Consider the following 23,646-nt stretch of genomic DNA (forward strand, 5'->3'; position numbering starts at 1 on the left):
TATATATATATATATATATATATATATATATATATATATATATATAGAACAGTCCTTCGTATTAATGACCAAATATGCCCTGAAGTCATTTGCAACTTCACACTGAAACAAACAACACCTTCTCGTTCAAACAAAGGTACACATATGAGGCGGCTCAAACGGGTGTTCTGAAAATAAGTGGTGATCTGCTGTAAGTGGTGAAAACAGTTTCTCCTTGATATTACTGCCCCCATTGAGGGCAGTGATGAAAGAGAGAGAGAGCTAGAGAGAGGGAGAGAGAGAGATAGAGAGATAGAGAGAGAGAGAGAGAGAGAGAGAGAGAGAGTGAGCGAGAAAGAATGAGAGCGAGAGAGTGAGAGAGATACCAAAGGGCACCTAAAGCTCCTAAAGGTTCATATCTCTGCTGGAGAGTTGGAAACATCACCTACTCTTCCCCTCTCTTCTCCTTTATCCTCCTTTAAACAGGCCACTCATGTTTCTATCACATATTAACCACTGCTACAACAGGCCTCGATCAGCAACACACATCATGTGTGCATTATTTCCTTGGCTTTGTTAAAAAATGGAATACATCAAAATATTTCCAAGAGGCTGATTTCTGAGAGTCTAGGCTTTATATCATTTAGAACTGGGTTTATTCTACATAGTAATATAATTCATGTGTCACAGTCTGAGATGTATGTTGTTGATCACACTCGCATTGCAATCCACACCCACGAACACACACACACAAACGTGGTTGGCCTACAACCGTCACTCACTCTGCCTCTCTTAATTTCCTGTTTATGAAGGTTGCTTGGTACATTCACCCATGACAGAATGAAAACAGCACACAGTGTACTATAGAAAAGATCAAGAAAGTTCAGCTCTCCATTGTTCAACTTAATAAGTGACTTTTACAACCGTCCAACCGCTTTTGTTTGTCTTGAGGTCTACAACTTTGAAACAACAATATGACAGTTGACTGGTGTAAGCATACACTGTTTGCATGTTCTTAACAAGCATATGACAGTGTGTTCTCGTACCTGTAGGCTCGGCTGATTCTCATTGTCTTTGGGGGATTTTAGATCGGTGCCTTGCTGAAGCTGCAGCTGCTGTTGTTGTTGTTGTTGTTGTTGTTGCTGTTGTTGATGTTGTTGCTGTAGAAGGATCTGCCGAGCCACTTGAAGAGCCTGAAAGAGAGATGAAAATGATGGTGGGTTAAAAAAGGGAACAACATTGAAACTAAAAGCAGATATTTGATTGTGTCTTGGGGCTCAACCCTTCCCTTGAGACCACTCTTCTTTTAACACGACAGATGTAACCCAAACAACGACGTGTTCTTGGACTGCTGATAGATAACAAAACAAACAGGATTTTACACAAATCAATAGCCACAGGTCAATGCAAATATTTTCTGTTGATTTAGATTTTATTTTATTAGGATCTCCATTAGTCGACGCCAATGGTGACAGCTAGTCTTACTGGGGTCTGACTCGTAACAAAAAGACAATACAGAAAAAAGACTTTACAATCTACATACATTTAAAAACATGAATATGTAGTCTGCGTGTGTATACTGTAGGTTGCAATTACAGTAAACAGAAAAAGTCAGGGGCACAGAATGGTGCTTTTTGATCCTCCTCTCCCTCTGTCCCCTCCCCTCCAGAAAGTAAATAAAAGGTTTATTGCTGCTCCAAATATCTGTTAAAGGACACGGCCTTCTCAGTGGAAAACAAAATACAGTGCAGTCACATGTTTATTGCTCCAGCTACTCCCTTTTCCCTTACGATAAATAATCAAACATGCCATCCAGAACAAACAAAGCCGGGGAGCCGGGAAAAAACAGTGGTCATGAAAACCACACTGATACCAAGAAAAGCAAGCGTGTATTCCCACAGTGAGCTGCCAGCCTCCTCACACCTACACCAGTAAAACATCTGAGTAAATAACTAGGCTCATACTTTCCGTACTCCACAGACGATTACTCCCACAATTAAACTAACAGTCCGAGCCCATCCCACACAGCAGAGTTATAGTCCTCAAGTCAATTATTTGATGAGTCAGGTTGATTGCCAGACGCAAATTAAAAGTGGTATGTTGAAGACAAAAATCGGAAAAGGTGGAGGGGGGGTGGGTGGGGTGGGTGGAGAGAGGAGGTGCTCAGAGTACGTAAATGGGAAATGTAAAGAAACGCGTGAAAGAGTAAGAGGAATGTGTGGAAGATAGTATGAAAGTGAAATAGGAAAAGGAAGAGGGTATGGTGAAAGGCTTATAGAAAAACAGAGAGAGCGATAGGAGAAGATGATCTATAGGCCTGCAAATGCTCTATAAAGGAAAGGATGAGAGGAGAGTCCAGCTCAGAGGCAGGGGCAAACAGCTGTGCACTGCTCTGCACCGTGTGTGTGCGGTGACCCTCTCAAACACAGGCCTGTGGGATGACATCATGAGGCAAGAATATAACCACAGGCTACAAAGAGGCCACTCTCCTGGCGTTTTACCCTACCACCATTAAAACATGCTCTCTCTCTCTTTTTCTCTCTCTCCCTGCCTATAGCTTGTGAGGGGAAAACCCCAAGCCCACACATTCATAAAGATAGTCTACCCTTTTCTTGTGACAGTATGAGATTCACTCCAACACAAACAAAGAAATCCAATGCAATGCTAAGTGTCACGCCCTGACCATAGAGAGCCCTTGGTTCTCTATGGTGTAGTAGGTCAGGGCGTGACTAGGGGGTGATCTAGTAAAATGCAAATCAATTTATAACATTTTTGACATGCGTTTTTCTGGATTTTTTTGTTGTTATTCTGTCTCTCACTGTTCAAATAAACCTACCATTAAAATGATAGACTGATCATTTTGTTGTCAGTGGGCAAACGTACAAAAACAGCAGGGGATCAAATACCTTTTTCCATCACTGTATCTATTTCTATGTTGGTGCTAATATGGTTCTCAATTAGAGGCAGCTGTTTATCGTTGCCTCTGATTGGGGATCATATTTAGGTAGCTATTTCCCCACCTGTGTTTTGTAGGATGTTGATTGTTTGTTAGTCTGTTTGGGCACTACGTCCTCATGGTCTTTGTAAGTTTTGTTATTTTGTTTTGTTAGTTTCACTTAAATAAATATGTAGAACTATACTCATGCTGCGCCTTGGTCTGCTCATTTCCAAGATCGTGACAGAATATTCCACCAAAAGAGGACCAAGCAGCGTATCCACGAGGTAAAGGAGTTTTGGACATGGGAAGAAGTGATGGGTGGATGCGAAACCCTTCCTTGGCGGCAGACGGAAGGTAATAATGGAGGACAGCGACGACGCCAGGGTTCGCAGCCACAGAAAGCCCAAGGACAACCCCAAGATTTTTTTTGGGGGGGGGCACAAGGGGTGGCCGGCTGAGCCGCGGGAAGAGCCAAAGCCCGTCTGGGAGTCGATGGAGCAATGTGAAGAAGGATATCGGAGAATGATGTTGGCGAAAAAGTAGGCTGGAGCGCAGGTGGGCTGAAGATCGGGTCATCAGTCCGGTGCCATCTGTGCCGGCTCCACGCACCAGATCTCCAGTGCACCTCCCCAGCCAGGTATGTCATGTGCCTGCTCCCTGCACTCGCCCTGAAGAACCAGAGACCATCAGGGAGGCAATGGGGAAGTTGGGAGAGAGAGATGAGAGAGATGTTGTGCAAGTGTGTTCTGCTCAACATCCGACCAGAGGATCCGGTTAGCAGTCTGGTGCAACCTGGGCCGGTTCCACGCTTCTGGCCTCCAGTGCGCCTCCCCAGTCCGGTAAGTCCTGTGTCTCCTCCTCGCACTCGCCCTGAAGTGCGTGTTCCCAGTCCGGTACATCCTGTGCCTGCTTCTCGTTCTCGCCCTGAAGAGTGTGTCACCAGTCCAGTGCAACCTGTGCCGGCCCCACGCATCAGGCCTCCAGTCCGCCTCCCCAGTCCGGTACGTCCTGTGCCTGCTCCTCGTACTCACCCTGAAGAGCGTGTCACCAGTCCGGTGCCACCTGTACCGGCTCCACGCACTAGGCCTCCAGGGCGCATTCACAGTCCAGAGCTTCCGGCGACGGTTCCCAGTCCGGAACCTCCTGCGACGGTTCCCAGTCCGGAACCTCCTGCGACGGTCCACATTCCGGAACCTCATGCGACGGTCCACAGTCCGGAACCTGCTGCGACGGTCCACAGTCCGGAACCTCCTGCGACGGTCCACAGTCCGGAACCTCCTGCGACGGTCCACAGTCCGGAACCTCTAACGACGGATGACGGACCGGAGCTTCCAGGGACGGTTAACAACCCGGAGCTTCCCGGGAAGGTCAACGGTCGTGACAGCTAAGGCACAAACAATAACAGACTATTTATAGCCCTAATTATAAGAACATGATATTTAACCCATTCTGTTACAGTATGACAAACTTCCTATCTTCCCGCCTACAGTGGCAGACCTACCTTGCACTTAAAGCATGCAATACAAGATCAATGTAATTCAATAACCTCAAGTTGGTTATTGTAGGTAAGAATAAGTTGACGGTTAAAAGTTATATACACATTGTACTACAGTACTTATGCAAAATGTGCAGCAAGAAGTCAAGTTTAAATAGACAATAGAACACAAATGACAGAGCTGTGTAATGGAATAAAGGACAGTAGGTTCTTCTTCGAAGACACAATGATCTTACCTGGTGAGGCAGCATGACACAACAGAGCACCAAATAGTTTAAGCCAAGCCTACGGATTACTACAGGGGAACATTTATGAATAAACAAAAGTACTATTTAGTTTTCTCTGTAACTTATGACACATACATGCTTTGGTGTAACGTGTCTCGTTTACTAAGAGGGGTGTTGGAACTAAGATACTTGAGTCAACAGGATATGATGGGAGTTTTTAGATACTAATGGGTGAAGACATAGATTTCTGGGAATCATTAACAGAAAAAAACCTGGCACAACACCTACAGTACTGCATCATCAATCAGCATAAATACAGTAACTGTGACGTTGCGATGCAACACTGTGTATTGTAAGATCATCCACGTTGATCTCTAGTTGATCATCAAATAGAAACTAACCTCATTAAGACTTTCATATTTGATAAAGTGGAAAAACAGTCAGAAAATAATCACTTACAATATTAGTCATACTGTTTGGGCTCTGTTTTCCCCAATGACTTAATAAAATAGTTTTAAAAGCGAAAGACACAGGATGAGTCAAAAGACTGTCATTATCGAAAAATAACAATATAAAAAGGTCTAGCTGGGGAACCTATGTAGAGTGTTTCCGAGGTGAGGCCGGCTAGGGGCTGAGGAATGATTTGTTGTTTAACAAGGCGACTGTAGCTGGCTGCCTTGGAGAGGCCTGATGCTGTGCTAAAATAACCCATTGTGAGCTGTCACTGTGATGTTTACACAGCACCCACTCTTCTCTTCACACAAGGCCTCTCCTCTCTCTCTCTCCTCTTTCCCTGGAATTCATCTCCTTTTGATCTCACATTCAAAGGTACTGGGGCTTGATAGACGTACAAGCCTAAAAGCAGCTCCAGACGCGCTAAACTGCCAGCGGATGACAGACCGGAGCATCTAAAGAGCAGAGAAATGAGGAGAACAGCATGTTGTCTGGGCACTACAATAGCACAAATCAAGAGACATATTAGGTGGAACTGATCAGATACAGTTCAAAGACAGATATTACAAACAGATAACTAGGATGCAAAGGGAACAGGAGACTGCCGTGCTTTAGGGCGAAGCAGATGTCAAGCTAAGGGAGGAAATACTGTATGTTTATAGAATTATCTAGGGTTTTACACAGAATTACACATATTCAAGTTCTGACTTATTCTAATGTACAGAACCAGTAGATTGAACGGTGTGTATTTCTAACTGGCAAAACATCTCATGAGTAACATGAGGCTTGCCAATTGGATTTAGATATTTGTATGTGCGGAACCTGTCTATGTACAGGTGCAACTGGAGAAGCTTCATTACAATGTGCTGCTATGTTTGTTTGTGCTACAGGCTAAGTTGTAGCTGTACAGTATGAGCTAGGATAAGGAACAAAATAAACACACACACACACACACACAAACACCCTCCAGGATCTGACAAGGAAAACACCCTCCAGGATCTGACAAGGAAAACACCCTCCAGGATCTGACAAGAAAAACACCCTCCAGGATCTGACAAGGAAAACACCCTCCAGGATCTGACAAGAAAAACACCCTCCAGGATCTGACAAGGAAAACACCCTCCAGGATCTGACAAGGAAAACACCCTCCAGGATCTGACAAGGAAAACACCCTCCAGGATCTGACAAGGAAAACACCCTCCAGGATCTGACAAGGAAAACACCCTCCAGGATCTGACAAGGAAAACACCCTCCAGGATCTGACAAGAAAAACACCCTCCAGGATCTGACAAGGAAAACACCCTCCAGGATCTGACAAGGTCTTATTGCCAACAAAGACAATGCAATTTGATATCCTTGTCATTTGCACATTCTCTTTCAAATGTGTTCAAAGTTCACACCTTCCCCTGTGTTAACGGGTCTGTTTTAATAAACAACGGCTACCTTATTTCTAAATCTACTTTCACACCATATTAGTGAATAGAGCCTCTGAAAAGGCAGGAGCAGCTCTCATGTCCCAGGGCTATCTAGCAGCGATAAGGGAATGGCTAAGTACTGGATGTCTTTATATGCAGTCTGCACATGTGGATTATTTACAGGCTTTGGGTTTCCTGCTGTTAAAGCCAGCTCTGGGTGCCATACAAATCCCTGCTCTGAGAATTACCACAAGTCTTTGCTTTGATTCAGCCCTAAACTTTTTACTATGTTGTAATGGTACGCAGATTTTGGACATGACCAAAGGCACTTCTTTATCTCTCTACATCTGTTGACCTTGAGTAAACAAAAAATACAAACAACTTGTGTCCAACTGTAGAGGAATTCAAATGCACTGGTTATTGAGAGATACGTCTAGCGGCAGGCTACATTACTCAGAAAGAAGAGACCAGCAACACTCATCCTCCAGTTCAAACTGACAGACAAATGTGAGCCAGGTAGAGAGAGTGGTTGTGTGAAAAGTGAGAGGGCTCCATTCAGGGTGGCTCCACTGCAAGAGGTGCGGTACGTCACCGGGTCTGGTCTAGTGTGTTTGTTTAGGCCCATCAGGAGAGAGCCCTCTTTATTTCCTCCGACTCACCAATGTCCTCCAACTCCAACGTCAGGGTAGACCTTGAATGTGAAATGATTTCAAACAAATTGACCCTAATTGCTAGAAGATGTGCGCGCAGGTGTAATCGGATCCCTGCGGCCATTGTGGAGACTGGAGAGAGAGGAAAAAATGGCAGAGCGATGAGAGGAGTGGAGGAAAGCGGAGAGGAGTAGAGGAGAACGGGGTCCAGTGCTGGCTGTTTACCCAGTGGCTGGAGTTTACTAGACAGGAGACCAAGGTTCTCATACGGCCAGCAAAAACACAGCTTAGGTTTGTTCTTAATGTAGTCCTGCTCAGCAGACACAGGCCTTTCTCCCCCTTCTCAGGTCTGTGGGTTAGCCTGGCGATGGCCTAAATGTCAAGGTTATCCACTTAACTTTCTGAGTGAAAGAGCACACGTCTCAACTCACCTGACATTTCTGTCCCTGGCTCTACCCCTGCAATGTTTATCCAAACAAAGGGCATTCAGCAGCCCTGTGCAATAAGCCAACTTCTCTCTGGATCCTCCTGGTGTGATCATAGTACAGTAGGCTGACTTCCTCCTACAGAGTGGAAAGCTATTCCTTCCATTTTTGTAAATTATGCAGGCTATTGTAAGACTGGAGGGAATTTATTGAAACTGGGAGAGTTACTGACACATTTTTAGAATAGGACAAGTAGGATGATGTGGGGTCAGGGAGGCATTGAGTGTGCAAACATATAGTAATGGAATTCACTTACAATAAGTGTAATTTTTATTGAAATGCATATGATTTGGGACAATTTTTAAACATGTGAGCAGATAAGCAGCAGGAGGAATCATGTCAATTTATATTAATTGAGTTATATACTTTTTTTTGTACAATGGCTGTTTATCTGTAATGCAAAGTAGGCAAGGCTGGATTCCCTGTAAGTATATAATTAATGCCATTTCCAAAAAGCCTCTCCACATGGAAAACAGGCACCCATGTTTAAACCTCACGCATTACAGGCCCTCTGAAAAACACTCTCTAACCCATGTTTAGATTTCCAAACTAATTCATGTAGAATACATAAATAAATCAATGTTTTGTACCCACTTCAAACCATTATATTCCTTTCCTTTGCTGCACTTTTCAACTAATCTATTAATATTTATGACAACACTAAACATTTCAAATTGCCATGTTTAAACAATATAAAGCACAGCATGCAATTATATAAGATGCAAGCTGACTTCAATAAAAATCAAATTTTGTTTTGTTCCCCCCATAACAGGTAATGCGATGGCTTGACAAATGTTTTTAATGGGGATAATGGAGTGAAAGAAAAACAGGGTAGAAAGTAAAGTTATTAAACATGAGTGTGGATGGAAGAGGGTGCTGTGGAGCGGGACTAATGATGGAGGGCAGGGAGTGAAGGGAGAGGAGGAGGGAGAGAGAAAGAGGGAGGGTAGAGAGGGGAGGGGGCATGGAGCAGGCGCAGAGCAGAGAGTAAACAGTGGGCCCGGAATCTACTCTGAGCCTGGTACAGGCGGCCCGGGAGGTCAGCTCAGCTATGCAGGCCCAACAGGTTCCGTTTGTTTGGATTCTCCAGCCTTTCTTAGCTAGCAGCTTAACAACAGATGGCAAAAAGTAGGCCCCAATTCAGAGGTCTGGGTCAAAAAATACACATAAAGAAAATCACACATACTGTAGACACAACACACACACACACATTCAAGTGTCATTTAGGATCAAAATAACAGGGCCAAAACCTACAGAAAATAAGACGAATGTAAGAAAATTTGAATGGCTTCACTGGCTTCACACAGGCAGGACAAACACACACACACGCATGCACACACATGCAGTTTTGTCTGATTATGGGACACCAACTTCCTATCATGATTCAATAATATAATGCAAATCTCCCCTCCGTGAAGGCATTTTTGTCCCCGCCATTCAGCAGTTATTAAATGAATACTGTGTTTATTACTGCTTTAGAGCGGTGTAAACTCATAAACACCCTCCCGACTACAAGGGAAGCTGTCAACTAATATTGTTTCCCTCATGAGTCGCTCTTCCACCTCAATTACGCCTTTCAACTTCCCAGGCACTGTATGATAAAGTGGCCGTAAAAATCATTCACATTAATACACCATTGTGCATCTGCTGCTAAAGGTAATTAAAGAAGTAAATGACTCATAAGAATAGACATATGAGCCGCAAAATGAAAGGCAACTGGGCTGCCTCATGAAAATATGTACCATTAAGATACTGCATTTTCATATTCAGGGTAATCAGCTCCACTAGCCTGATGCTGATTTAATCCACTTCACTAGCGAAGTCTATCAGAGCGCGTCACTCTCTCTCCCCCTGCATTCTGCTCCAGCACCGCCCGTGAATGGCACCACTAAAGGGAGGTCACACAGAGGCAAATCAGTAGGGGAGCAGTCAATGCTTTGGTTCCATTCCCGATAGCAGAAAGAAAGGGAAAAGAGAGAGAGGGAGATTGAGTGAGGAAGAGAAGAGAAAAAATAAAAAGATAAATAATATAAAAAAAGAAAGAGCTGGGAACAATGCAAGGCAGATCTCAGTCTATTTCCCTTTTCCTTACCAACACCAACGCCTGGGGATGCCCACCATTACATTCTGCTGTAATTTCCGTCAAGTCGATAAAACACAGAAAATGTCTTGGGCATGCAAACTATTTAGACGGGTGCTTGAAAAAAACCTTGTTTCGTTTGTTATTGCATTTTCGTCTGCAGAGTTGCATCAGGTAGAGGTTAGGAGTGTCGTGCTTGGGAAAGGATGATTCTAAAACGCAGCATGAGGCGAGGATTCTGTGGAAATTTATCCAGCGTTGAAGCATAGTGTTTAGAATGGGAATGCCTCGTTGTTTTTCATCTCATTCACATTACTCAACTTCATCAATACAGCAGCAACCTCTCAAGTTACTCTCAGCAAAGCCCTAAATCTCTGATTTGAGTTGCACTGAATATAGATGAATACAGGCAGCCTACACATTACACACACAACACCCCGTAAGAAAGCAGTGCTTCAGGAGGAGACTGATATACTGCATCAGACAGTACATGGGGGATTTAGACTGCTCAGGGCACTGGCTGCTTCTGTGTTGTCAGTTGATTGGTCCTCAATTCCTCTACTATGGGTTTACTACTCTGCTGGTCAACTGTCTGACACAAAAATAAATCCTGCCCATAATATGATGCATGCCACCAATCAGAAACACCTAAAAGGCAGAGTGACATTACCTACAGCCTATCACTGCTGTCAGGGCAGGGTAAGGAAGTCCATAGGACAGGATTTAATATGGTGTGCTATGTCCCTAGAGAAAACACTATCTTCCCAAACCTTGCTGTTGATTTCACAAACATGGAATTCAGTCAAATGATATGGCACAGAAGCCATCCCTTGGTTGCTACTGCATTTTGGTTACACTTAATATATTTGTGGTATACTAAACATAAAAAAAAATGCTTATATCATAGCTCCACTGATCCAAAACTACAGATGTAGGATATTAAGTTGATCACTCTTTTGTTGCTGAGAATTGTCCTGCACCGCAGGAAATGCAGATGAGCTTTGTGATTTACATAAATTCACAAAAAACCCTAAGACACAGTTATATTAACAGTATTGTTATTTTCATGTAGCCTACTTTTGGCCAACTAATAGCCTAACCTCTGTTCAAGCAACATTATGGACTAAACGTTCAAATCCTATTGCTGCAGGATTATTTTGGTAAAATTAAGATCCTACACCTGTATATGTACATCATCTGCCATTGATTTCCCTTGTCTTGACCTGGGACCTAAAGCATGTAAACCCCCTGTATGAGGTCTATGAGGTGCCAGTGGAGGAATCCCAGTGTGGATGGAGAGAGAGTTCCTCTAGGGAGAATACTTGTATAAATCACAGTGAGTCCAATTGGCCATGGCTGTGGATTGAGTTGCAGTGGAGAGGCAGCTCCCTGTGAATAGCACTGTCTCTGTTGAAGTCATTCCAAGGCGGGTAATATGATCTCAGACAGACAGGAATAAAGGAAGAGGGAAAAAATCTGATTGCTTTGGCCATAAACTATAGTGCTCTCCTGGCTGAGTCTGGACAGATCTCCAGTCAGCTTGGACTGACATGATGCATAGTAGTGTTCTAATGAAAGACAAGAGGGCAGCCATACTCTTTTAGTTTAATTGGCTTGAACATGGACACTGGGCGTTACTCAAACTCTCACAAGTCACATTGGCGTGGACAAGTGTGAGTGAAGTAACAACAAGTCAATGCAGGTCCTGTAACTGTAAGTAAGCACTTTTAACTAACATAACATCCTGTAGTAATTAGCATGCAAAGCGCAGCGCGGTGACAGAATTGGCTGGCTTCAATCAGCCTGAGACACCTTCAGCACTCTGAACAGACACCTCCTGAGCTGCAGGCTTCAATAAACGTTGCAGGAGAAGATGATCACAAGGAAAATTAAGTTATCCGGCAAGCTTAAAGGGCTTACATAAACATGTGATGGAAATATTAAACAACGCAAACTGTGGCCTCAAAAAATCTGGCTTCTCTAGAAAATACACTGAGAGTACAAAACATTCAAAATATTGAGTTGCCCCACCTTTTGCCCTCAGAACAGCCTCAATTCGTCGGGGCAAGCACTCTACAAAGCGTCGAAAGCATTCCACAGGGATGTTGGACCATGTTGACTCCAATGCTTCCCACAGTTGTGTCAAGTTGGCTGGATGTCCTTTGGGTGGTGGACCATTCTTGATACACATGGGAAACTGTTGAGCGTGAAAAACCCAGCAGCATTGTAGTTCCTGACACACTAAAACCGGTGTGCCTGGCACCTACTACCGTTCCCTGTTCAAAGGCACCTAAATCTTTTGTCTTGCCCATTCACCCTCTGAATAGCACACATACAAGATCCATGTCTCAATAGTATCCATGCTTAAAAATCCTTCTTTAACCTGCATTTGACAGGTGACATCAATAAGGGATCATAGCTTTCACCTGGATTCACCTGGTCAGTTTAAGTTATGGAAAGAGCAGGTGTTCCTAAGGTCTTGTACACTCAGTGTATGTCCTGATGGAACTTGAATGAATTTGAAATTAAAGCAATTAGGTGATGAATCTCTCTAGATTCTGATCTAGCATTAGTCAATAATAAATCATCACCATCATTCTATTTTACTTGTTCTGTCCAACCCTAAAAATGAGAAACATACATACACAGCATGGTGAGAATGAAACAAACCCAAAGTGAAATGCAGGCATAGCTACAAACAGTAATAGCCCAAACAACAAGCACTGCAAGAACCAAGGGCATGTGGGCTTTAGAATAGGGGGCCAGGCGGGAAATGACAGACTGCTGTTCACCTCCATTAGCTGCTACAGTATGTGAGAGCGGTGCATCTAGCAGCACACGACCTGTGAAGAATCTTAGATATCGCTCTATCTTGGAATGGGATTGCCGCATTAATTCTTGGGAACTGTAATCTCTCAAGCAAATCAAATTACTCTCATTAACCCCACAAGAAAACTGCCTCTGTAATAAGTATGAATAAAAAGTATTTATTACCAATAATCACCTCTTTAATGTGAGCCAGCTTACAACAGCTTTTATTTTTGCTGATTAAGTTTAAAAAACGAGAAACAGGAAGGACGTTTGTGCGAGCACACACACACACACACACACACACACACACACACACACACACACACACACACACACACACACACACACACACACACACACACACACACCTCTCATGGAGTTTATGAGTGATACAGTGATTAAAGGGGAGGGTATAGAGATACAGTGCTTTAGGGCCTTTGAGAGGACGTGCCTTACCTAGTCATAAACACCTCTGTCTTTAGGCTAGTGACAGAATCACTTTCAATGGGTTCACTTAGAGGTGAATCACTAGAGAATTTATATGTAAAGTAGCCCATGTCATCACCCAATCAGTCCCTGCACACAAAGCTGTCCCTGGCAACTCTGTACAGTCACTGACCGCTACATATTTGAGAATGCATGTGCGGATTGCCAGACTCAGTGCAGACACTAGCATAACAATGCTATTTCTGAATCATAGACAGCTGCTGACATTGTTACAGCTCAGCTCATTTACATCATTTTGGTTGTCTGAAAGCCCAGTGCACATAACAGAGTAAAAAAACATGTCTGCATTATGTATTTCTGCAAATAGAGAAAAACAAACTGATAATTGTATACTTTATCACTCCCCAGGGAGTGAAGTATTTGCTCCCATTCCAGGATATGACATCATTACTTCAAGTAAATGTTGCCAAGTATAATTGCTCTGCTCGTAAACATAGCAGACACAGATATCCTCTCTATTTGAAGGACTGAGTTTTTTCCCCCTGAAAATACCAATTAATTACATTATCAAAAAAGGTCATAGAAAGTAAGAAAAAACATATTAAAAAGGCTGATAAATATGAATTCCCTCCATTAAATCAATTATAATTGGAGGTCAGCAGTTCATTCATTTACAGGTTTAGCATAATTACCTGTTTTCCCCTCATTTACTTCTGTATGCACCTGGGACACGGATGTCCCTGTTATCCAAAGTAACGCACCAGTGATTATTCAAATTAAACTTCTATTCCAATGGGAACATGTCTATCAAAATAAAATGCAGAGAAGTTTATACACCAAAATGAAACCCTATAGTATACCACGAATAATTATGTTAGCACTTATCTAGAACTGTATGTAATGTGATAGCAGTCCTGTGGATACTACATTATCTTTACTGCACATATGCTCTACAAAAACCAAGATTATAATCTGTGTGTCAATCATTTTGTTGAGCTAGTGCATCAGTATAGCAGTACAGCTAGCAGTGAGGGTTTGGCAGCAGGACAAGTTAAGGCAGTGCTGCCCCATGGCTACAAAACCAAAGCTCTCCTATAACTTCTCAACCTGCCCATCAAAGAGGACCCAACCGCCTGCCTGCCTGTGCATGGCGTCTCATATGATTCATGCTGGGCATGTGAGCCAGGCTGCAGGGGGTGAGACTGTGAGGAGCGCCACACAAACCTGTGGCCCGTGGCTATGCATCATAGCAAAGGAAATTAGCTAATCTGCAAGGGTGTTCGTTTCTTAAAAACATTTTACCCCTTTTTCTTGATATCTAATTGGTAGTTACAGTCTTGTTCCATCGCTGCAACTCCCTTATGGACTCGGGAGAGGTAACCAGGACAAGCCACTCTGCTTGCTTAACCCGGAAGCCAGCCACACCAATTTGTCAGAGGAAACACCGTACAACTGGTCTCCCGGTTGCGGCCAGCTGCCACACAGCCTGGGATCGAACCCGGGTCTGTAGTGATGCCACATGCACTGGGATGCAGTGCCTTAAACCGCTGCGCCACTCGGGAGTCCGGGGTGTTCATTTTATAAATGATAGGGTTTTACACACATAAACATATTCAAATTGGCACTCTCAAATGTGTTTCAATATTAATAGATGGAGGTATTTATCGTGTTTAACACATGAAAGCCACCTCAGTAAGACAGACTGCAGAATATCACATAAACACTTTGTAAACATACAGCTGTAAAGATAATTATTTTGATTGCGGGACTCTCGTAAGGCTTTTCTTCCCCTCCCCTACATCTGTTTGAAATAGAGGGCACAACCAGCGTTCTGGCTGGAGCTCAGGTGGTTCAAATAGAACACACACACACACACACACTTCTGTGTATAAACGTTCATTTTCCCCTCTAGTTTACAGTTTCTCTCTGGTTCTGTGGTGTGTCAGCAAAAAGGCAGAAGCTGCAGCTCCCCACTGTACAGTCCACCTGCCAGGAAGAGATCCTGTTCTGTTCTCTCCTCCACCCAGCCCAGGCCAGGCCCAGGGAGATGCAGCGAGACTGGAGGAGAAGCAAAGACAATGCTGCTGTTGGAGTCTCAGTAATGTACTACATAGAGCAGAGAGCAAGAGAGAGGAGAGAGTAAGGCCCTGCATTCCTCTATTTATGGGATACAGTATACCAACATAGAGTCACGAAAGACATTCTTATGGAATCACCTTGGGATGCTTTCAGTCATGTCTGTCTGTGTGGTTATACTGCACCAGTGCTTCATGGATGGCTGTTATACATAGATCAAATTAACTGAAAGTGAATTACAACAAATAACACATTTGGTGGAATTAGCTAGCTGATATGCAAGCAGCCCTTCTGTAGATTATCCCAATACAGGTAGTGTTGGCTTTGTAGTAGTGACCCAGTCTGTGGGAGAGAGCAGAGGGAAAGGAAGGTGTGGGATAATCCATCAGTCAGCCAGGCACACTGTGTCCCCAGTACCCCCAGTATCCTAACCCCCAAATCCCACTGGCCCCTTTTTCAATTTCACACAGCACTCCTCTGGATTTCATTCACTCCAGGCTTGTGCACATCTCTCTTGTGATAAAAACCTCTTCTCTCTCTCTCTCTCTCTCTCTCTCTCTCTCTCTCTCTCTCTCTCTCTCTCTCTCTCTCTCTCTCTCTCTCTCTCTCTCTCTGTCTGTCTGTCTGTAATGTGAGACGGGTGTCCATTTTCCAGTCTCTTTTTCTTCTCTCTCCAGAACCACAAATAACTCACAGGCCTTTGAGCCCATCTTGATTTCGCTCAAAAGATAAGGACACAATTTATTGTTTTCATTGAGCTTGAGTGCAAAGACAGAGAGTACAAAGTCACTCCAAGATAGAGATAAATATAGCAAGAATGGCCAGTTTAATCTGCCTCCACACGAAGGACCATTTCAAGTGAACTCATGGAGATGGGCACACATAGTGAAACCAGCACAGTGTAATACCAGCTAGAGACCTCTCATCAGATGGAGAAAAACCCCCAAAATGTTTTAACGCCAATCAAACTCCCCTCAGAGAACAGCCAGTGCTGGTTCAATATGTGTGTATGTTAAATTAAACATGTGCTTCATGTTCTATGTCTACCATAACCCTGGTTTGAAAGGGTAGATCAGGGATTGGACTAAACAAACATCGCAGGTGGAGCTCACATACACCCCCACTGACGCAATACAACCTCACAATGAATTCCCAACATGCATCAGTGTGCTGTAGCCCCAGTGATGCCCTCGGTTGTGATTGTGCAGGGGGAGGCTGAGGAGTACAGAGTATTTACTGATGCGGTTATCTTGTCCTGTGACAGGCAGAATCAATCAATCACCACGCCGCGGCTCAGCTCTGCCGCGGCTCAGCTCTGCCGTGCATTCCAGGTACAGCCCCTCTCTTCTGGGGGAGGAGATGGCAGTGTTAGCCAAGCCAAATTTGATCAACAAATGCAGTTCCCCTGTGCCACAGCTATCTGAGATGAAGATGATATTATGTGGAAGAGAGCAAACTGAGGAAGACAGCACAGAGAGAGAAGTCCAGGCGGATTTACCCTCCTCAAAGGCTCAGCTTCTTCTTAAAGCAGTGTCTCTCTTCCAGAAGCAAGGGTAAAAGCCACCATGTCGTGAATCAAATCAAATATTATTGGTCACATACACATGGTTAGCAGATGTTATTGCGAGTGTAGCGAAATGCTTGTGACCAATGTCTTAAGGACCACGTGCAACACAGCCTCTTTTACAGATCAAGAAGCCAAGCATTTATATGCTGAAGATAAGCTTGAATTACTTATCAGAACCTGAATTAAAAAAAATAAAACTATTCTCTGTCTACCACAATTACATACCAATTAAAAACAGTCCTGGCAGAGGAATTCCTCAGACTGACATTTCACATAATTCCTTAAACAGATTTACTGACATGTACGCAAGGTTACAAAATTAGCATTTAGAAATGAGGAAAAATAAATATAGTGTTGAGTCTGCAGATAAAAGTTGGTAATTAAGAGTACCCATGATGGTGGAAAACATTTGAAGAATAAACCTAGACTAGTTAGCTTTTTCTCTGTTGCCCTACAGTTATTTTACATTATTCAATCCAAAATACCATCTTTCTGATTCTAACTTTCTTTTTGCATTTTAATGTTTAATAAGGGCCCTTGGCTATCTATGGGCACAATTATTAGATATCCGCAGAGAGAAATTGAAAAATTAATCATACTCTCAATTTTGTACTTCTCTGACACATAGGAAATGGCTCTAAGAGCCGTGCCTTTTCCCCAGTCATATGCTCAGTATGGACACAATCCAATGGTTGACAGGGAATGTTGCTCAGGAGAAAGGACAATTGCATCAATATAGTAATTAAAATATTATTTACAACGTTGGCACGTCTCATATGCCATAACACCACAACACAGATTACCCTGTTGCAAGCTGCAATGATTAACGTTTATCCGAAGCACGACAAAAGAAAATTGAGTGTGTGCATAAATACAAAAAATATGACACAAGTGGCGTAGTGGGGATTGTTATATGGCAGACATTAGGGAAATGACTCCGCCTCTCTCCCTCTCTCACTCTAACACACACATTAACACACTCCCAGAAGTATCAGCCACAGTAATGTGTATATTTACACTGTCAACACCTGCACACATACAATTATACTGAAAAGTGTAAAGTGTTGGTTTCATGTTGCATGAGTTGAAATAGAAGATCCCAGAAATGTTCCATACGCACAAAAAGCTGAGTTCTCTCAAATGTTGTGCACAATTTGGTTATATCCCTATTAGTGTGCATTTCTCCTTTACCATGATAATTAATCCACCCGACAGGTGTTGCATATCAAGACGCTGATTGAACAGCATGATCATTACACCGGTTCACCTTGTGCTGGGGACAATAAAAAGCCACTATAAAATGTGCCTTTTTGTCACACAACACAATGACACAAATGTCTCAAGTTTTGAGGTAGCGTGCAATTGGAATGCTGACTGCGAGAATGTCCACCAGAGCCGTTTCCAGATAATTTTACATTAATTTTTCTATCATAAGCCGCCTCCAACGTTGTTTTAGAGAATTTGGCAGTACGTCCAAACGGCCTCACAACCTCAGACCATGTGTAACCACGCCAGCCCAGGACTTCCACATCCGGCTTCTTCACCTGCGGGATCGTCTGAGACCAGCCACACGGACAGCTGATGAAACTGTGGGTTTGCACAACCAAATAATTTTTGCACAAACTGTCAGAAACCATCTCAGGGAAGCTCATCTGTGTGCTCGTCGTCCTCGTCCTCACCAGGGTCTTGACCTGACTGCAGTTCGGCGTCGTAACCGACTTCAGTGGGCCTTTGATGGCTACTGGCTTGCTGGAGAAGTGTGTACTTCACGGATGAATCACGGTATCAACTGTACCGGAAAGATGGCAGACAGCGTGTTTTGCGTTGTGTGGGACTGAGCGGTTTGCTGATGTCAACGTTGTGAACCATGGTGGCGGTGGGGTTATGGTATGGGCAGGTACAAGCTACGGACAATGAACACAATTTCATTTTAACGATGCCAATTTGAATGCCCAGAGATACTGTGATGAGATCCTGAGGCCCATTGTCGTGCCCATTCATCCTCATGTCCATCACCTCATGTTTCAGCATGATAATGCACGGCCCCATGTCGCAAGGATCTGTACACATGAAAAAGCTGAAAATGTCCCAATTCTTCCACGACCTGCATACTCACCAGACATGTCACCCATTGAGCATGTTTGGGATGCTCTGGATCGATGTGTGTGACAGCGTGTTCCAGTTCCCACCAATATCCAGCATCTTTGCACAGCCATTGAAGAGGAGCAGGACAACATTCCACAGGCCATAATCAACAGATGAACAACTCTATGTGAAGGAGATACAGTTGAAGTCGGAAGTTTACATACACCTTAGCCAAATACATTTAAACTCAGTTTTTCACAATTCCTGACATTTAATCCTGGTAAAAATTCCGTCTTAGGTCAGTTAGGATCACCACTTTATTTTAAGAATGTGAAATGTCAGAATAATAGTAGAGAGAATTATTTATTTCAGCTTTTATTTATTTCGTCACATTCCCAGTGAGTCAGAAGTTTACATAGACTCAATTAGTATTTGGTAGCATTGCCTTTAAACAGTTTAACTTGGGTCAAATGTTTCGGGTAGCCTTCCACAAGCTTCCCACAATAAGTTGGGTGAATTCTGGCCCATTCCTCCTGACAGAGCTGGTGTAACTGAGTCAGGTTTGTAGGCATCCTTGCTCGCACATACTTTTTCAGCTCTGCCAACAAATTTTCTATAGGATTGAGGTCAGGGCTTTGTGATGGCCACTCCAATACCTTGACTTTGTTGTCCTTAAGCCATTTTGCCACAACTTTGGAAGTATGCTTGGGGTCAATGTCCATTTGGAAGACCCATTTGTGACCAAGCTTTAACTTCCTGACTGATGTCTTGAGATGTTGCTTCAATATATCCACATAATTGTCCTGCCTCATGATGCCATCTATTTTGTAAAGTGCACCAGTCCCTCCTGCAGCAAAGCAACCCCCAACATGATGCTGCCACCCCCGTGCTTCACGGTTGGGATGGTGTTCTTCAGCTTGCAAGCCTCCCCTTTTTTCCTCCAAACATAACGATGGTCATTCTGGTCAAACAGTTCTATTTTTATTTCAGCAGACCAGAGGACATTTCTCCAAAAAGTACGATCTTTGTCCCCATGTCCAGTTGCAAACTTTAGTCTGACTTTATTATGGTGGTTTTGGAGCAGTGGACTTTCAGGTAATGTCGATATAGATACTTTTGTAACTGTTTGCTCCAGCATCTTCACAAGGTCCTTTGCTGTTGTTCTGGGATTGATTTGCACTTTTCACCAAAGTACGTTCATCTCTAGGAGACAGAATGCGTCTCCTTCCTGAGCAGTATGACGCCTGCGTGGTCCCATGGTGTTTATACTTGCATACTATTGTTTGTACAGATGAATGTGGTACCTTCAGGCATTTGTAAATTGCTCCCAAGGATAAACCAGACTTGTGGAGGTCTACTATTTTCTTTCTGAGGTCTTGGCTGATTTCTTTAGATTTTCCCGTGATGTCAAGCAAAGAGACACTGAGTTTGAAGGTAGGCCTTGAAATACATCCACAGGTACACCTACAATTGACTCAAATGATGTAAATTAGCCTATCAGAAGCTTCTAAAGCCATGACATCATTTTCTGGAATTTTCCAAGCTGTTTAAAGGCACAGTCAACTTAGTGAATGTAAACTTCTGACCCACTGGAATTGTGATACAGTGAATTATAAGTGAAATAATCTGTCTGTAAACAATTGTTGAAAAAATTACTTGTGTCATGCACAAAGTAGATGTCCTAACCGACTTGCCAAAACTATAGTTTGTTAACAAGAAATTTGTGGAGTGGTTGAAAAAGTTTTAATGACTCCAACCTCAGTGTATGTAAACTTCCGACTTCAACTGTATGTTGCGAGGCATGCGGCAAATGGTGGTCACACCAGATACTGACTGGTTTTCTGATCCACGCCCCTACTTTTTTTACGGGATCTGTGACTAACAGATGCATATTAGTGTTCCCAGTCATGTGAAATCCATAGATTAGGGCCTAATGAATTTATTTCAATTGACAGATTTCTTTAGATTAACTGTAACTCAGTAAAATCTTTGAAATTGTTGCATCTTGCGTTTATATTTGTTTTCTGTGTACATAAAACAAGATAACTTATGCATTGTAAATGTCCACAGAACAACATTATACAGACACAGGTCCTTTAGCTCTTAGATGGCTAACATTTGTTTCTGTTTGCTTCAAGAAAAGAAAAATAGCATAACATTGCTTCGTGTTGTGAATATTGACAGAGTAATCTACTCCACATTCTATTAATGTACTTGTGTGACAAATGTGGGAGTGTAGAATATGTCTATGCTGTGACTGGTGGGAAGCATTTAGTTTACCTGTAGCTGTTTGGCAGATGACAGCAGCCTACCTCTCTGGAGTATGGTACTGAAGAAGCCCCTCACTTCCCTACTGTATGTCTCCCTCCCAGATGACTCCCGTTGGACATGGACATACCCCACTGCTGTTCCCATGCTCTCCCTCCCCAGAACAGACAGACAGATGGATGGACAGGTAGGGCCTGCTCTAAACATTTCCCCAGAAGCAATGCTCCCTTTTCTCCAGTCCCTGTATCCTAGCGCATGTCATCCAACTCTAATCAAGCAGAAAATGGTCATAAATATTTCTTTCTGCTACATTTCACGCAGGGACATGATATTGTCCCCCTACTTCCGGGGAGCACCTAATGCAAAAAAACAGTTACTTATATTCAAGACTCGTTCCCTCAGTAAAATGCAGGACATATTCCCAGTTCGGGAGAAAACAGGGGGAGAGAGAGAAAGAAGGGGGAGAAAAAGCCATTTAGTCCTGTCTTATTTTCTGTGGCATTTACTGGCTAGTACTTTCACAGCCATCCATTTACATCATGTCAGAGATTGTAAACAACCAAATAACAACAGCGCAGAGAAGCCCAAAGCTAGAGAGCAACACAACACACATCTCTCCCTGTTCTCCAAAGGGGCTCCCACCCGGCCTCCTCACAGTGGAGAAAACATTTGTTTTGATTGTCCATTTAAATAATATATATCCTTTTTTTAAGAGAGAGAGAAAGACCGAATGAGGATATATGCAAGTGGTGCTGTGAATGAGTATTTATGGCAGCCGTCATTCACAGAATGCTGAGTGGCAATCACTTTTATTTATGATGAGACATCACATCAGAGGCGTAGCATATCATTCTCTAAATGGTATACAAGCATTCACACGCAGGCCCCTTGTCATTTTTCTCTCAAATAGAGGCCACTGCACTCCTGAACGCATCGGAGGTCATTATTAATCACTGATACATACATTGATGGGAAGAGACAAGTCAAATCATCCAATGAGCTCTGAAAGGATGCAGGGTGAGGGTCCACACAAATATACAGTGCATTGGGAAAGTATTCAGACCTCTTGACTTTACCACATCTTGTTACGTTACAGCATTATTCTAAAATTGATTAAATAAAATAAAAATCCCAATCTACACACAACATCCCATAATGACAAAGCGAAGGTTTTTAGACATTTTTTCCAATTTATTACAAATAATAAACAGAAATACCTTATTTACGTAAGTATTCAGACCCTTTGCAATGAGCCTCGTAACTGAGCTCAGGTGCATCATGTTTCCATTGATCATCCTTGAGATGTTTCTAGAACTTCATTGGAGTCCACCTGTGGTAAATTCAATTGATTGGACATGATTTGGAAAGGCACACACCTGTATATCTAAGGTCCCACAGTTGACAGTGCATGTCAGAGCAAAAACCAAGCCATGAGGTCAAAGGAATTGTTCATAGAGCTCCGAGACAGGATTGTGTCGAGGCACACATCTGGGGAAGGGTACCAAAACATTTCTGCAGCATTGAAGGTCCCCAATAACACAGTGGCCTCCATCATTCTTAAATGGAAGAAGTTTGGAACCACCAAGACTTCCTAGAGCTAGCCGCCCGGCCAAATTGAGCAATCAGGGGAGAAGTGCCTTGGTCAGGGAGGTGACCAAGAACCCGATTGGTCACTCTGACAGAGTTCAGGAGTTCCTCTGTGGAGATGGGAAAAACTTCCAGAAGGACTACCATCTCAGCAGCACTCCACTAATCAGGCCTTTATGGTAGAGTGGCCAGACAGAAGCCACTCCTCAGTAAAAGGCACATGACAGCCCGCTTGGAATTTGCCAAAAGGCACCGAAAGACTCTCAGACAATGAGAAAAAAGATTCTCTGATCTGATGAAACCAAGATTGAACTATTTGGCCTGAATGCCAAGCATCACATCTGGAGGAAACCTGGCACCATCCCTACGGTGAAGCACGGCGGTGGCAGCATCATGCTGTGGGGATGTTCTTCAGCGGCAGGGACTGGGAGACTAGTCAGGATCGTGGGAAAGATGAACGGAGCAAAGTACAGAGAGATGCTTGATGAAAACCTGCTCCAGATCGCTCAGGACCTCAGACTTGGGCGAAGATTCTCCTTCCAACAGGACAACGACCCTAAGCACACAGCCAAGACAACGCAGGAGTGTCTGACTGTCTCTGAATGTCCTTGAGTTGCCCAGCCAGAGCCCGGACTTGAACCTGATCGAACATCTCTGGAGATACCTGAAAGTAACTGTGCAGCGACACTCCCCATGCAACCTGACAGGGCTTCAGAGGATCTACAGAGAAGAATGGGAGAAACTCCCCAAATACAGGTGTGCCAAGCTTGTAGTGTCATACCCAAGAAGACTCGAGGCTATAATCTCTGCCAAAGGTGCTTCAACAAAGTACTGAGTAAAGAGTCTGAATAGTTGTGTAAATGTGATATTTCAGTTTTTTCCCAACATTTCTAAAAACCTGTTATTGCTTTGTCATTATGGGGTACTGTGTGTAGATTGATGAGCAAAAAAAACTATTGGATCCATTTTAGTATAAGGCTGTAACGTAACAAAATGTGGAAAAGGGGTCTGAATACTTTCCGAAAGAACTGTATAATTACCTTTATAGGAGTTAATTTGATTTTACACCGAACAAAAATATAA

At 43.2% G+C, this 23,646-nt stretch overlaps 1 protein-coding gene across 9 annotated transcripts in view; it reads right to left on the bottom strand.

Moving 5' to 3' along the window:
- LOC106565737 (forkhead box protein P1-B-like) overlaps positions 1-23,646 on the bottom strand; it is a 240,427-nt gene that overhangs the window by 68,898 nt on the left and 147,883 nt on the right. For all 9 annotated transcript variants that reach the window (XM_014133178.2, XM_014133179.2, XM_014133177.2 and 6 more), the window contains one exon: positions 1,026-1,172. In XM_014133178.2, the coding sequence (XP_013988653.1) occupies positions 1,026-1,172 (147 nt within the window). The remainder of the gene's footprint in view (positions 1-1,025; positions 1,173-23,646) is intronic.

Source organism: Salmo salar, chromosome ssa12, assembly GCF_905237065.1.
Source record: "Salmo salar chromosome ssa12, Ssal_v3.1, whole genome shotgun sequence".
Lineage (NCBI taxonomy): Eukaryota > Metazoa > Chordata > Actinopteri > Salmoniformes > Salmonidae > Salmo > Salmo salar.